Raw genomic sequence first — 16,529 nt, forward strand, 5'->3', positions numbered from 1 at the left:
CTTGATGTGTGATTTTTTCTTTCCATTTCCCATTCATTCCTATGGCACTTTTTGGGGTAGTTTTTGGGGTATTGCGTCGCCATGGTAAGTGGGAATTCCTAGAAAAATAATGCCGCACCGAGTCAGATCGAGCCGCATCGTTTGATACCTCATTTGTCCCGGTGCGATCTACGGTACGGCCGCATTCTTGCGGAAAAATCGGTGTGCTATAATAATAATAAACCCTTTTTTCTAGGAATAGTAATATGTGCTGCTTGCTACGCTCAGCAGTCCCATAATTAAGTAGAATTACATTAGTATGTGGAAAAGATAACCAGAATTGCATTAGTACATAAAACAGAATTAACCAAAATTGGAAGTACAATTACAAAAATATTTTAAAAATTTGAAAATTTAAGTAACTACATGAAAAAAAATCATGAAAAATATATGTAAAAAAGTAATGAAAATGTATTTGTGAATAATAACATAAAAATAATAATGATAACAATAATAATAATGGAACATTTAGCAAGAATTATAAGTAAAACAAAAATAAGAAAATTTAATTAGACTATGTGTATAATGAAGGAAAAAATTACACATTTTTGCATATATAGTAGTAATAATAATAATAATGGAAATTTAAGTAGCACTATTAGTAAATAAAAAAAATAATAGAAAATTTAAGTAAAATAAAAGAAAAACAATGGAAAATTTATTTGTGTATAATTAAATAATTTTATAATGATGATATAATAATAATAATGATAATACCCAATACTGTAAAACAAAAAGTAAATAGAAAATTGAAGTTAAAAACATGTGCAAAAAAATGATCGAAAATTTAAGAAAAATTACACCATTATGAAATAAAAAAATTAAATGAATGTTTAATATTTTCCGTTTTACCCCCCAAAAAAACATTCGCAGAATGCAAAAACCTTACAAAAATCTTCATTTGATCTGACCACTTAACACGTAGTGAAGCGTATATTGACATTAGTTGGTTGAAGGAAATAGCGCATAATCAACAATATTTTTGTTGTACTGACTTATCATCAAAATGGAGGATGCTTGAAATGTAGATACAGTCCTTAGTTGCTTTTTATTACAGTCTAAGGAAAACATTTGAAGCTCATTGTCAAAAGAATTAAAAACAGTCTACTGTAATTGGTATCTGCAATTAGAAGGTGTCAAATCACACAGTACATGTGATCACAGATTTCCTGCAAATTGTCACACGTGTGTTCTTTCATCGTAATTGCGGCGTCGTGTACATAAACGTGTTAAGTTAGCATATTGTGGCGGCGCTTCCTCATTTGCACGCACGCCGCCGGAAAGGCGAGGAAGCAACCCGGCCTCATCTCGAGACAACGCTTCCGCTGTTGTCGCTAATTATTTCACAGGCTGCTCGCAGATGCACTGTTTTGTTCGTTACGGTGCTCATGGAAGGAAAAAATGCAGAGCTAGTTTTGTGAAACTTATGCATTTGTTTTTCCTCAGAAAACATGGGAGAATTTTTTTTTAAAAAGAGAACCCGGGGCTTTGCTTAGAGATATGCATTCATATTTATGAATTCCACACACATTAATCAGCAAAAGCTTGGATTGTATGACTCACGCAAATGCCCACTCTAATTAGATATGCGGCTTCCAACACAATCGCTGTGATGTGCTTGATGCAGTCAGAGAGCAATTCATTAATTGAACACTCGGGAGGATCATTCCAAGGAACATGGCAAGCATGAGAAGAAGCGCGTTTCCAGAAAGTTGCGCAAAAGTCAAGTGGTGCTTTTTACCTTTGTCTGGAGCTGAGAGGTTGGGGTCACTGCGGGGTAACGTGGTGTCACCTATTTGATGAGGAGCAGCCCTCTGCACACACAAAGAAAAGAATTTGGCATTGTACAACCTTTCCAGTATTTAAGGAACATACATTGTTCACATAAGTGTGTCCTAATTACAGTAATCTGTGAGTTTTTATTTATTTTTTATTTTTTTTATTAATATCGCATTAGTAGCTAAGAGCTACAAGCAAGAACATGATGCCCTCGCCACAATTTTTTTCTCCACAGCTTGTGTGCAGGTGTAGTGCGGGGGAGTTGAACGGCATTGAGAAGAAAACATGTTTGTTATGTTTTTTTATTCTTTAAATGAAATCCGCGTGTGTACACGCTGGCCTTCAATTGGAAATGCAAGCATGACATGCTTTCTGAATGCTTCAACGTTCGCTGTCCATTTTCAACAGCGTTTTATGAAGGCTCGCCTTCAGAAAAAAACATCAGCACTTTTGTGTCTCACACACACACACACTAGTGTATATATATAATGTTTTATCTGCTCTATATGTACAATAAAATATTTTCATACTTTTGTTAACATAAATGTGGGAAAAAAATTGAAAATAGAAATATCTTCTTCTCATCTTTTAGTCATTGATACATATTTTAACTGAATTTCATAATTAATAAAATTCAGTTAAAATTAAAAAGATGTACCATACTGTAAAAAACGAGTGTGATATTGATTTGTGTTGGTCCTTTTCTACCACTAGGTGGCATAATTGCATTTGTAAGACATTGATGACAGCTCAGTGCATTTTTCTTTTCATATTAAGAGCTATCTAATCTTTAACATGAAGTAACTCGTCAAATTCTGCAAATTTTTTAAATTGTAAATTACAACGTCACCTTAGTCTCCACAAATATATGCATTATTATTACATTTATTGCTGCAGAATTTTGACGTGGTGGACGTATCTGCTGTGTTGCAGCTGGAATTCCCCCAGTATGTTCCATTAAAGGAACTTTGAATTAACTCAAAATTAATGCACTAAGTTTGACACCCCTAAAATAAATAAATTAATAAATAATAATAATAATAAAATAAATAAAATATATATATATATGCAGGGTTTTTGTTTTGCCATAGATAAGCAATGGCTGAATATATGCATACATAACCTCGAAGCTCCAATGTAGTTGTTATGTGCGTGCATGTATTAACCTGCGCAGGGTCCAGAGGGTTGGGGAAGATGGCACTGACGGGCCTCTCTCTGGGAGACAGGCAGGCGTTTTCCCTGGAGTGCTTGTGTTTCTCGGCCATCTGCGGTGAACCTGCAGTGGGCGGCCATGAGTCAGCACAGGAACACACAGAGCAGTGTCGGCGGGGGAGGCGTTAGACTGTTACGCGGCAAGACCCAGCCACCGGCTGAGTCCAATTCCCCTACTGCAAGCCTCGGCAACATGATTAACAGCCCACGTTCTCCTTCAGAGTGGACAAGCGCGACGGATGGCGCAACATCTCTCAGCGTTTGGTGGTTGGCTCGCAGCCAGTTAAGAACACACAAGCTATAAGTCACAACGGGCTTTACGGCAAGCCACGGGCCACGTTTATAAGGGCGCCGCACGCCGCCAGCTGCTCGCCAAAGAAGAGCTTATACGCGTCCATAAACGTCGACGTATATTCAGTCTTTTTATGATTTGGTTCAGGCAGAAATATTGCGCGATAAGAAGAAGGGCGAGAGAAGACTTTAGATATTCAGCAGAGGCTGTAATGAGATCCAAGAGGTTTTCCTCGGAGTTGTCGTCTTGTACTCAAAGTTGCTCGGGTTCTTCTCATTTTCGCTTTGTATTCAGACCATTTCTCACTTCCTAACTTTTCATTCTCGTCGTTAGTGTGCTACGTGCGGCCTGAGCTGTCTATCTGGCTTCGAAGCACAACAGTTGCGATGACATCCACGTTCAAGAGCGTCCGTTTCCAACACGTGCCTCCAAAGACAAACAATAAACAACTGAGGCCATTTCATTTTCTATTCACTTTGGCGTTAAGAGTCACATTCAAACTCTGCATGACATCATTAGAACGGATTTTGCCAGGGTGAAATTCAAAATAATCATTAAACACACGGACACCTCAGTTAATGAATGAAAAAACACATTGGTCACAGAAAGAGCCAGGTTAGAGGCAAATACTATCGCCAAGCAACTTGATGTTCCTGCGACTGCAGTTGCACGTTTTTCAGAAATGTAAAAGCCACGAGACTGACAGGAGGAATACAAAAATAAGCCAGAATAAGAAATGAATGGTGAACTGCTGTCACTATTGAATATTTTTAGAATCAATTAATCTATTATTTATTCTATTGACTAATCGTATTCATTGTAATTTTGCATTTGTAAATCTATTACAAAATCATTTTTTACATGATTACTGTTTATTAACCAGTGATTGGTGGTTATTTGGTACTTTGTATTTGTATAGTGATAAAAAAAAAAGAGAATTGACGTTGTACTATGTTAGCAGTTCGGTCATTGCTTTCCTAAGTAAAAACAGATGTTTGCAAATGTCTTATTTGGATTAAATACAGAAATCGGTGGTCAATGACTAAAATCAGGGGATTTGGCCAATTTTGAATTTTAAAAATGTCTCCAAACGGTTACACGATTATTAAAATGGTTATTTATTATCCATCCATCCATTTTCTTGGCCGCTTTTCCTCACTAGGGTCGCGGGGGTGCTGGAGCCTATCCCAGCTGGCTTCGGGCAGTAGGCGGGGTACACCCTGAACTGGTTGCCAGCCAATCGCAGGGCACACAGAGACGAACAACCACACTCACATTCACACCTAGGGACAATTTGGAGTGTTCAATTAACCTGCCATGCATGTTTTTGGAATGTGGGAGGAAACCGGAGTACCCGGTGAAAACCCACGCAAGCACGGGGAGAACATGCAAACTCCACCCAGGAAGGCCGAAGCCCGGACTCGATCTCACGTCCTCTGCACTGGGAGGCGGACGTGCTAACCAGTCAGCCACCGTGCTGCCCGGTTATTTATTATATTATTATTATTATTATTATATTATAATTTGATTATCAATCTATTTAATTGTGTGAGCAAGATGTTGAGTCAACATCCTTCATTGTGAGACCAAAAGGACACCATTGTTGAAAGTAAATCATAAAAAAAACGAGAATGGATTTTTGCCCATGTTGACAAGCCACAAAGCATCTGGTCGAATGTCATAATTTGTCATACTAACAGACGAGACAAAACTGGAACTCTTGCTCTATGTTAACAGACGCAAAAAAGAAGCATACCAATGAAAGAACTGTGAAATATGGAGGAGGCTCGGTTATGTTCCGGGCCTGCTTTGCTGCATCTGGCACGGAGTGTCTTTAATCCGTACCAAGGTTATTTTAGTTAACGAAAACTAGCGAAAAGACTAAAAATTAAATTCCAAAAATATTTTCGTGAACAAAATACAATGAAATGAAAACTAACTAAAACTACATTTTACGTTTATAAAACTAAATAAAACTATAAATATCGTGAAAATGGTCATGGATCTTTCAACAGGATGAAGACCCAAAACATAGCTAAAAGCATCCAAGAATGGCAAAAACATTGGACTATTTTCAAATGGCCTCCTATCAGCCTTGATCTAAATCCTATTCAACATCTGTGGAAGTAGTAGAAAAAAGCTGTCTGGAGAAAAAAAAAACGTCAAACCTGGGACAAATGGAACAATTCAGCTCAATGCAGCCATGAAGAGCTGGTGTAAACAACTGCTGGGAAGAGCATTGAAATACATTTTGGATTGCACAGATTGCTTGTAAAGGTTGTGCAACAAAACATTATGTTAAGTGAAGCGTCATTTTTGTCCAGGCTTTGCTGTGCAAAGGTTTGAACACGACCACTTTAGAAGACGCGACTCTCACCTCGGGCACTGGAGGGCGCTGAGCTGGTGACATTGGGAGAGGCAGAGTGGTTGGAGCTCAGGCTTGAGGTAGAAGGACTGGGCTGCAAGACGGGAACACAAAAAAAAAACAAGCATGTTATCATCATGAGCCATCAAACCTGTGTTGTTGCTAATGATGAGTCTTTTGAGAGAGTGCGCCTGACGTCAAACGAGGCCATCACGCCTCGCGTTATGCAAAAAGAACAAAGTCAAAATGGCTCAAGAGGCTTTAACGGCCGCAGAAAGGCACTTGAGGCCCTCGCCTCGCGCCGGACGAGGGCTTCGCGTTCAAAGGAGGACACGACTAAATTGCCACAAGATGTGACCAGCAAATCGCATAACTGCAAACACTTTTAGCATGGATCTTGCTCCAAACATGATGGCAAATGTAAGCCTGCACTCAAGCTTCAGGATGGTGCAACATGAGCCTACAATTGCTGCAGTATGTGCGCATCCATGGCAACGGCTGCCAAAAAACTTATTAATTTTTCAAATTTTTACCCCCCCCCCAACGGCATAAAAACAAAGAACATTTTTTGAGCTGTCTTATTCCCTCAGATCTGTCTGTCTGCTGTCGTGCTATCCAGCCGTGAATTTAAAACCTCCATTTTCAGTTTTTTTCAGGAGTTTGATGCTGCAATTGCGTTTCGCAATCAAGATTATTTTAATTAACAAAAACTAACAAAATAATTAAAGCTAAGGAAAGAATGAAAACAAAAAAAATAAGTACAACTTAAAAAAATAAAAATACTTAAAAAAATAAAAAAAATAAAAACTAGGGCTGTGCAATTAATCCAAATTTTATTACAATTTCAATTATTCCACTCCACAATTACAAAATCACCATAATCGTTAAAAAAGGATTATTATTACAAATTTTTGAGTCGTTAGAATTTATACATTTGTGCCTTTTCAAAAATTTTAAAATAAGTAATTTAATACATTTTGTTGTAGTGTTTCAAACAATTCTATTTGTTTAATATTTTCAGTTTTTTACATTTAAATATTTTCTTGTTTTGTACAAAAAAAAAAAAGCCCACTGCACAGTGCACAAGCAACTTTGAGTTTTTGCCAACATGGATAAATAAATATATATTATTATAAATATGTATTATTATAAATTCTGTTTGGTCCAAAGGGATCTTACAAAATTATAGTGTTAATATTTTTAAAAGTGCAAACATGTTCTTGTTTTGTGCCAAAAAATGAATAATCGTTTGAATAATTGTGATTTCAATTATTGCTAAAAATAATCATGATTAGTATTTTTTTTCCATAATCGAGCAGCACTAACTAAAATTATCTGAAAGTACATTTTACATTTACAAAACTAACTAAAACTATAATTATAAAAACTATAATTATAATATAATATATTATAATTATAGTGAAAATGTCCTTAGTTTTTGTGTTTGGTAAATAATCCAATGCATGAGCCTTTTTAAAAAGATTTTTATATTAACCGGATTAAGGAGAAGTGATGTCATCTATCACGGCCAATAGAAAAGCACCTTCAGATGCATTTTGCGCACTTTTTTATTTAATTCAGCTGAAATGCAACGTTAGGTAAGAAGTGCGTTACTTTTTTCATTATACCCAATAGAAAAGCACCTTCAGATGCATTTTGCGCGCTTTTTTATTTAATTCAGCTGAAATGCAACGTTAGGTAAGAAGTGCGTTACTTTTTTCATTATACCCAATAGAAAAGCACCTTCAGATGCATTTTGCGCGCTTTTTTATTTAATTCAGCTGAAATGCAACGTTAGGTAAGAAGTGCGTTACTTTTTTCATTTTACCATGCTACTTATTAAAATCTTGCACATAAGTGATACACGTTTTTAAAATGAAAACTAATACTAAAATTAAACTAAAACTAAGCATTTTTTAAATGACTAAAACTAATAACAGATCATTAAAACTAACTATATTTAAAAAACAAAACTCAAAACGAAATAAAAACTATAATGAAAATTCTAAAACAATAATAACCCTGTTCTCACTCTGTAGATGTGAATTCTTGGCGTGGTGCGTTCAAGTACCTGCATGTTGAAGACTTCATCCGAGCTCTCCGACTGCCCTGTGATGTTGCTGACCTCGTTGGACGCCTGAGAGGACAGCGAAGACGAGGAGTAGCGGTTCACCGCCGGGTAGCTGAGGAGACTAGCGGGGATGAAAAATGGTGTCAAAAACCAAGAAGGAATAAGAAATAAAAATCTAATGTTTAGCCATTATAGTGACTCACCAAGATGCCGCGAGAGGAGAAAGAGGACGAGAAGGAGGACAAACAGAGACATAAATGGGAGGAAAATGTCAGATTTGAAGATAATGACAGCTTCCTCCGATGGAGGAAACACAAAAGGTTTGCTTTGAAATCTCCACAAAAATGAATAAATATGAAATTCAAAACTCAAAGAAACGAGAAGGGAAATGTCAAGAGGGAAGCGAATGCGACGCAGGCAGCATCTTCCTGCGTGCCGTCGCCGCCCCTTGGGATCAAACTGTGGAGTCAGAATGTCGCAAGGAGACAGCGTGGCAGGGTCACTGAACACATCAACACACACATGCAAACAATTTGACTGCCGCTCACACATTCGCCGGCCGACCCGTCAGCGGCCGACTGCATACAGATGGAAGGCAAGATGAGCACAAAGGCACGAGGTGGCGTTTGAGGTGAAGAGAAGACGTGCAAAAGTTTCCAATAAAACAGGGAAGATGAAGTGACATTGGGACAAAAGACGGATTCAGTATTAAAGCCGCGCTTAAACCAAGTACTTCAGTTGTCAAAAATCGTAAATGGTACCAAAACATCGCATCCATTTTGGGCACTGTTCTGTTGAGGCCCTGAAGTGTTGTGCTTTAGAAAGAGTTGATTGTTCCAATTGTGACCCAGTGTAAACAAACAACTGGACAAGAATAACGGCAATAAAACTAAGTATAAGAAATGCAATTTAAAAATGTAAAAAAAAAAAAAAAAAAAAAAGGACCAGTATTTAATTGCATTTTTCATACTGAGTTTCATTATTACTTTTAATTGAATGTTTAAAAAAAAATCAATTAAAAAATATTTTTACTGGTTTATATCAGTTTTTGAAAAAAAAAAGACCAGTATTTAACACAAATTTGTAGTTTTTTTTTTTAAACATTCAATTAAAAGTAATGGAGAAAAAACAAATGTATATTGCTAGCGACGGGCCAAAATCTTGTCCCTCCAAAATGGGTCACTTTTCAGAAGACCTCAAAAACGGCATGCTTGTTCAACCATTCTCATTGCTTCAACAAAAACAGCATACCTTTTTCAACACTTTAAATTGGTAAATAATTGGTAAAAATAGCGATTTTTGAAAAATATGAAATTTGCGAAAATAGTCAATCGTGACTTATGATGTTCCGGCCCGACGCCAGCGCTATATCCAGTCTACGTACATACATGCAGTATAAATATGCATGGGTTTGTTCACCTTCGCCTGGCAACTCCTCTGCTGCCATCTGGGCTGATGATGCTGGGCACCGAGTTCCTGCATGTCCGTGGGCTTCCGTTGGTGAAGTGCACTGGGCTTGCCCGCACATAAGCTGGAAACTCCTGATGTTTGGTTCAAGGAAAAAAATTATACAAAAATCAAAGCAGAAATATACGATGAAGTATTAGGGCCACGTATAAATATATATGTATTTTTTAGAGGGTGGGTGCAATATTTAGAGAAAAAAATCTCTCTTTTCTCCTCTTAGAATATTACCCCACCTCTGTAAAAAAAGAAGAAGAAAAAAAAAAAAAATATATATATATATATATATATATATATGTGGCCCTAACTGCCTATTGATGAAAAATGGAGGCCCCACCAACCTGTATGCCCAGACTGGATTTCATCAAATGGAATTGGTCCACTAGCTTCTTGTGCAGAGGCCTCATGTCCTGAGGTACGACCTTCTCGTGCACAGCCAGGCCGTATTCCAGAATATGTGCCTGAAAGACAAACAGCAGCTGTTAAGCAATACAGAGTGGCACGTGTCAGTTACTGGGGGATTTTGAGCCGCAGCAAGCACTCAGGTGTTTCATCCTTCACCTCCGAGGACTTGATTCAACTGTTTTTCTCCAAACTTTCTGCCAAAGAGGTCATGATGATGCGCAGTCAAGCATAGCGAGCGCCGCTTCCTTTCTCCTCCTTCCTGCCTCGTTTGTTTCTTTTCCTCGTGACCTAGCCGTCCTCCCCTGTGGCCATTCTTCAAACGAGCCTTCTGCCCTTGCCTATATTTCAATATTCATATTCAACATATGCCGCCCGCGCATCATCATGCCAACAGATGTGTGCTGTTTTTATTCCAGCGCTCTCGCTTTACTTAATGCACCTTTATAGGAGCAGTCAGACATCCAAAGCGGCGGCATTGAAGCAATGCAATTTGCTTTGTTTTGTTTGGATCGTGTCCAACGTTTTTTTTTTGGTCGCTTTTGACCTAACACACAATAATGTGTCGCTGTCATGATAGTTTTGTCATTCATTTCAACCACAGCTTAAGGTTTGATCTAAATCACCCCCACTGGAATGCAACCCATTGTCACCATTTTTGACAAACTGTTAAATGACTCAAGTAAAAGACCATTTTTTATGGACAGAAACGATTTTTGGTGTGAAACTAGTGTAAATTGATGGCTATTTTAAAATTGCTAGTCCACATAAAATAAATGATTGATAAATTGGTGGACACGTCTTGATGTTTAAAATGATACTTTTCCAATCATGCTTATTCTTATTTTGACTATTTGATTGAAACACATTTAAAACATTCATTAGAATATTTTTTTACAGTCGTCCATTAAAAAAAAAAAAAAAACTAACATTTTCTAAAGTTGACATAAAAATTTTTAAATGTTAAAATCTTTTCAGTCACTTAATATTTACATTATTTTGTTGAATATTTTTTTTTATTAAACTTTTGAAAGTGTGTAGAAAATTTTGATTTTTTCAGTGTTACTATTATGTTAAAAAAATACATGTTCTATCACATCAATGTACATTTTTTTATATGGTTGTAGGTCTAGTAATTGCGGGACTATGTTACATGGGCCACGCCTCACCTAACAGGAGGCTGACATGTTTCTCTGCCATTTTTCTGCTACAGATACCCAAAAGAGGCAAACTTTGCAAACATGTGGTGGTTGGCTCGCAAGGTGTGGTCTCTCTGAGGCACCATAAAGCACATGCTGCAAAATGTACGCGCTTTGAATTTAGGTTGTTGCATTCCGTTAGTTTACCACTAGTTGGCAAAAAAATTATACACACTGTCGCTTTAAATATTCCGTTTTTTTTTTTTAAAGCATTTTAATTTGGGTTTCAATTAAAATAATGATATATTCTAAAATTAAATATTACACTGTTCAATATTTTGGTATTTTTAAAACATTCAAAATTTTGTTTTTATTTGAAGGCCAAAAAAATGAAAACATAATTTGTTAATAATTATAAATAAATGTAATGTTGAAAATTCAAAAGTTTTTGTTTTATGATTTATTGATCAAATCAAATTGGCCACCAAGAGAAAGTAAAATACAGTAATGCACACATAGGCAAAAAAAAAAAAAAAGAGTACATATTGCACCACCATTTGTGTTCTAATAAGGCTTTCCTAAGGCAAAGTAGTTACATGTTGTCAAATAAATGATGACTGAATAAAATGTTGCCTACTTTTGTTGTTTATAATATTGGTGGACCAGCCTGGACACCTAGCATTAGCATTGACACTAATATCTTTGTTCAGAGTTGTGGTCAATGTTTGTACAAACTTTATCTCACATGAAAGAAAGCAAGTTTCACTTCTTTTTCAAGCTGCGTAGGGGGAGCGGAGGATGCCACATAAATAAACAAACAAAAACTACCTTACTGTGGCTTTAATCTACTGTTACCAACCTGTTCAAACATGAGTTCTCTCAGGCGCCCGATCTTCTCCCCGTCCTCGGGGTGATTCATCATGTAGTCCTTTACAAAAAAGGCCTGTGTGAAGACAAAACATCTGTTAGGCACAAACATGGAACAGCAGGAGGGACTTTTTTTTTTTTTGCCTCCTTGTTACCTGAATCCCAACTGGGCTGACACATTCAAAAATAAAGTTTTATGAGCAAACTGACTGAAGGAATAAACATCCCAACTCAAACGGAGAACAAAAGTCCAGTGTGTTCATTTTGTGGTTCTATAATTAACAAGCTCAAGGATCAGAATTAAGTGAAGTGCAAGTTAAAAATAAAGATTAAAAAAAAAGTCTGAAAGCACTTGATTTGAGCTATTTTGCCATAGACGTTCATTAGAAGAATGTGGTTCAACATAAAAAATAAATAATAAGAGGCAGCAAAAATAATCAATAGACGTTGCGGTCTAATGGGAATTCCGAGGAGTTAGTGAGTGGCTCAGTCAATCATGAGGAAAAAGTCCAATTAGAAATGGAACGAGAATGGGGAGGAGGTAAAATAAATCAGACAGCATCTCCTCCACCGCCTCCCAAAAAGGCTCAAATTAAAGCAATAAATCTGAATATTAATAAGCACAATTTTGCCTTAATTTGCCGCGGAACGAACCTCCACAGCTGTCAATCACGCTGGGAAATTAACAGTTTTTTGGACGGCTAGGCTGGGCGGGGCTTGCCGCAGGTTGATTCAAATTCCCGCAGCAAAGTGCCGCTTATTATAAAAGTACTTCCCTCACCGTAAACATCTGCACGCACGCGCCCGCCGACATGCCTCTCTGTGGAAAAGCTGGTTGCTATGCGACACGGTGAGCGAGTCCACTCGCGGCGTTGAGGATAAAAAACATTTTCGAGATGGTCTTTTTCCTGCGCCTTGTTAAAAGACGCGCGCTGTGGCTCCAGCAATGAATGTTCCCTGCAGGATGATGCAGTACAAATATTGTACTTTACTGGATTCATCCAGCCCTCCATCTCCCCCTCAGGCCACATCTATCCATCCATCGACCTTGTATGCACTCCTTTTTCAAGCACTATATTCTAGGACAGCAGCTATTGAATAGAGTGGAACCTCCAATTAATGGACCTGGAACCAACAGACTCCTCACAGTGTCCAACCCACTCCAAACAACCCTTTTAAGAAGCTGTTAAAATCTGTTAATTCTAGAATTGTCGCAATTTGTCACAAAGCCAGTAAAAAAACAGACAGACGCCAGTCACGTTCCCAGACTAGAGTAGTGCTGGGCGATCTGGAAAAATTATTCTATCTTGATAGAGGCTATTTTATATCACGATAAGCCCAAAATATATTTTTTAGTCTTTGAAAAATTCTACAACACACTGTGACTGTTTACGTTTTCTCATTTTATGGTTAAGTGACATTAAACAGATGTGTATCAAATGAGAAATGCATCCATTAGTAGTGCTGCTATATAAAAAATTATCAAATGCAAATCGAAGAGGCAGAGTGACATATTTTTTACAAAATGTATTAATCTAGATAAGAGTGATAAAAAAAAATTCACAGAAATTGATTAAAAATAATAAAAATTTACGAGCTCTACTGTGTAATGTAATTTTGAGAACATTTATTGTGTATATTTCAAAAGTTAAAATCAAAACTCATTGTGTAAACAAATAACATTTAGTGATATTAAATGTATTCAATTTTGTTTATCTATCCATTTTCTGACTCGCTTATCAATATTAATAAACGTTTAATTCTCCTCCAGAGCCGAACGTAGAGAAAGTTTGGCCAACAGTTTCAGCAGTGTAGATAACAAGATGGTGTCCATTTGTCATGTGTTGGCCAAAACTCTCTATGGCTCTGCTCCTCCCAGCTGATGTACTGTACATGACACCATAACAATCACATCACACCCAGTTTACTGAAGTGTGTAGCATGAATTTGCTAAGTGTGTAGCATTTGTTTCTCTCTCCAAATACTCAATTAAATTGCCTGCTATTTTGCTGTTCAAAGTTGGACATTCTCCACTTTAACGCGGTTCCAACGAGACTTTTGTAAAGAGTGTAATCAATCACCCAAGCACTTATTGCCACGTCCGCGATAACATTAGCCGGTTAGCATAGCAGTTAGTACGGCTTCTCCACCTTTCTCGCTTGTTAATCACTCCTCGTAATTGCTTTGTGAAAATGTCGGTAGTTGAAAATTTTATACGCCGCCATGGAGGCTATCATTACTAACTTTAGGAGTGAAAGCGCAACGTGTGTATGCGCAGAATAAGCCAGCCGAAGTTTGTTGCTATGCTAGTAGAACCGATCTCGTCTCGACTTAGAGTACCCGCTTGTAGGTAATGTAAACATCCCAGCGAAGCTTTTGGGGCTGCCCTCGCCGTTCAATTTTGGGAAAAACTTTAAAATCCTTGTTTTAATGAGGTTAAAAATTTGACTCTATTTAGAGTGGGACCAAATAGACTTAGTTTTCGAGTAGGCTAATATTTCCACTTGGAAGAGAGTAAAATAAAGAACTGAAAAAAGGTCACTCAAGGGTTGAGGAACGAACTCACGATCTTCAGCTTGGGAGACTGCTATATTACCACCTAAGATATGACCCTCCTATTGTTTGCTTATCTCCAAGGGGAGACCAAATTGGTCTCTTGGAGTTAGGAAGATTCCAGCTGATACGAGTGATATACTAACACACAGCAGGAGCTGCGTGGCTTAGGGATAGATCGGTTGTCTCCCAAGCTGAAGGTCGTGAGTTCATTCCTCAACCCTTGAGTGACTTTTATTTCATTAAAAAAATTTTTTATTTTACTTTCTTCTAAGTGTAAATATTACCCTAAAACTGAGTCTATTTGGTCCCACTCTAAATAGAGTCAAATTTAATCTACAGAAATTACTGTGCACATGTTATCAGGCCTGTATTTGTCTATGGCTGTCCATTAAGGACAAGGGCCCATCTTTATGAATCACTAACATCAAGATTTTGGCAAAGCTGCTAGCTCGACAATTTGAAAATGTACTTTCTTGCAGGAACAATAATTGTGACTAACTTGACTGGTATTCCTGACAGTGTACACCCAATAAACGGTTAAACAAGGCAGAAAATAATCCTCAATTTTTTTTTTTTTTTTTTTTATTGAGGTACTCAAACTACTCATGGACTCGTTTCACCCCTCCGACAGTATATTTCCAGCTTCCATCACCTCCCCTCAGTCCAACCTCCATCCATCCATTTGTTTACCCCCACTCATGCATCAATCAGCGCCCCATATGTCACCGCCACACTCAAACCCTCCACCTTACTTTCCCACCATCCATCCTGCCATACCTCTTGGTAGCGGGCCAGCCCCCCATTGACGGCGGCGTCGATGACCCCGTTGAGGCACATGGTGAGGGGGTTGACGTTCTGCATCTGCCGGCTCTGGCATTGCGTGATCAGCGTGCGCAGTTGCAAGTTCTTGTTCTCGATCACCTCAATGGCGTTCTCCAGTGGGCTCACCTCCACCTGGAAGCACGATGACATTCTTCAGATGTGAGGAGAAGTTACATAACGACCCATGTTGGAATCTCCCACCTCTGCTGCTCCTGTAGAGCAGGCTTCTCCAACCGGTCGTTTGAGTAGCTCGCGGACAGATAGCTAAGGCTAACTTCAAAATAAAGTTTACCAAATAATACACTGACGGCAACGCAAATAGCCTTAGTAGACTTTTACTTCGAAGTTGGGCCGCGTGGCATGATGGCTAGTTTCCCTTTTCGACGTTTAGGATTTCTTTATCTTACTTTTTATTGACATTATATAGTGTTAACATTATTAACATTTTTACTTCTTTATTTTATATTTTAACCATGTTGGATTTAGTTATAGATGTGTAGAGCAGGTGAAATAATGTTAAACTCAATACAACTCGACCTTAACCTATCTGTTATCTTGTTTTTGTCTGGCTTGAGAAAGTTCAAAGACATACTGAGATTCTGTTTTGAGATAGTGCACACTGAGAACATGTTATGGCTAAAATATGAAGAAAGTGCAAGCTGGCATATTGAGATTCTGTTTTGTTCCCACATGAAAGATCAACATAGCATATTGTGAGAACCAATCTGTTTTTCTTATTCGACGGGAGGAGAAGAAGCGTTTTTCTTTCATACTCTGATTGTAATAAAGGGCTGTCTCTCAGGGGGGGAGGGACGCACTCTTGGATGGCACTCTTTACGTGATATTCAACTGTGTGACCGGAGATCTCTGTAATAAATCATCCTTGCAAGGAGCCTTTTCACAAGGAAGTCTCATCTTCAATTTTTTGGACACGCAAAAGATTACAAATGATATATTACACCATCAATAGTTGCGACAAACATCAAACGCTATCCCGAACTTATATTCAATCGCTAATTTAGGGCACTAAGAAACCACTAGTTAATTACGCCGTCATTGTATCGTACAGCACAAATCTCAGACGTTTATGGCTAGCAGCTAGCTGTTAGCATTACGTACACGTGCCTGGCTGGTAGCTGTAAATGAGTTTGACAGCTGGTACCTGGCTTGCTTGAATTTTTTTTTCAATATTCTGGACCAAGGCTACTTTGTAATTCACTCTCCATGTTTAAAGGAAAGGAATGTGCCTTAAATTGCACTTTGAGGTCCTTTTATTATTAGGGGAAAAATAAGATAAATAGAACTTTCATTTATTTTCTAAAACACTTTGGCCCATTAAATAAATGTAAAAACAAAAAAACCCTCAAAATGTCAAATATAGCCGTTTAGATTTTACCTTATTTTATAAATGGATCATGTATAAAATAAGAATGTATCTGCTTCATATTGCGCTTAAAGTTGTGTTCCTAAATTGCCATATTTTACTTTATTTATTTATGGGAAAGCACATTTTACAAAATA

The 16,529-nt window shown here is 37.6% G+C and overlaps 1 protein-coding gene across 4 annotated transcripts in view; it reads right to left on the reverse strand.

Moving 5' to 3' along the window:
* dock4b (dedicator of cytokinesis 4b) overlaps nt 1-16,529 on the reverse strand; it is a 108,567-nt gene that overhangs the window by 7,038 nt on the left and 85,000 nt on the right. For 3 of the 4 annotated variants that reach the window (XM_077544419.1, XM_077544420.1, XM_077544417.1), the window contains 8 exons: nt 14,964-15,140; nt 11,623-11,706; nt 9,564-9,683; nt 9,178-9,299; nt 7,759-7,879; nt 5,700-5,781; nt 2,985-3,094; nt 1,781-1,853 (listed from right to left, as the gene is read on the reverse strand). In XM_077544419.1, coding sequence (XP_077400545.1) covers nt 1,781-1,853; nt 2,985-3,094; nt 5,700-5,781; nt 7,759-7,879; nt 9,178-9,299; nt 9,564-9,683; nt 11,623-11,706; nt 14,964-15,140 — 889 coding nt within the window. The remainder of the gene's footprint in view (nt 1-1,780; nt 1,854-2,984; nt 3,095-5,699; nt 5,782-7,758; nt 7,880-9,177; nt 9,300-9,563; nt 9,684-11,622; nt 11,707-14,963; nt 15,141-16,529) is intronic. The other variant, XM_077544418.1, reaches the window with a different exon arrangement.

Source organism: Vanacampus margaritifer, chromosome 15 (genome assembly GCF_051991255.1).
Source record: "Vanacampus margaritifer isolate UIUO_Vmar chromosome 15, RoL_Vmar_1.0, whole genome shotgun sequence".
Classification (NCBI taxonomy): Eukaryota; Metazoa; Chordata; class Actinopteri; order Syngnathiformes; family Syngnathidae; genus Vanacampus; species Vanacampus margaritifer.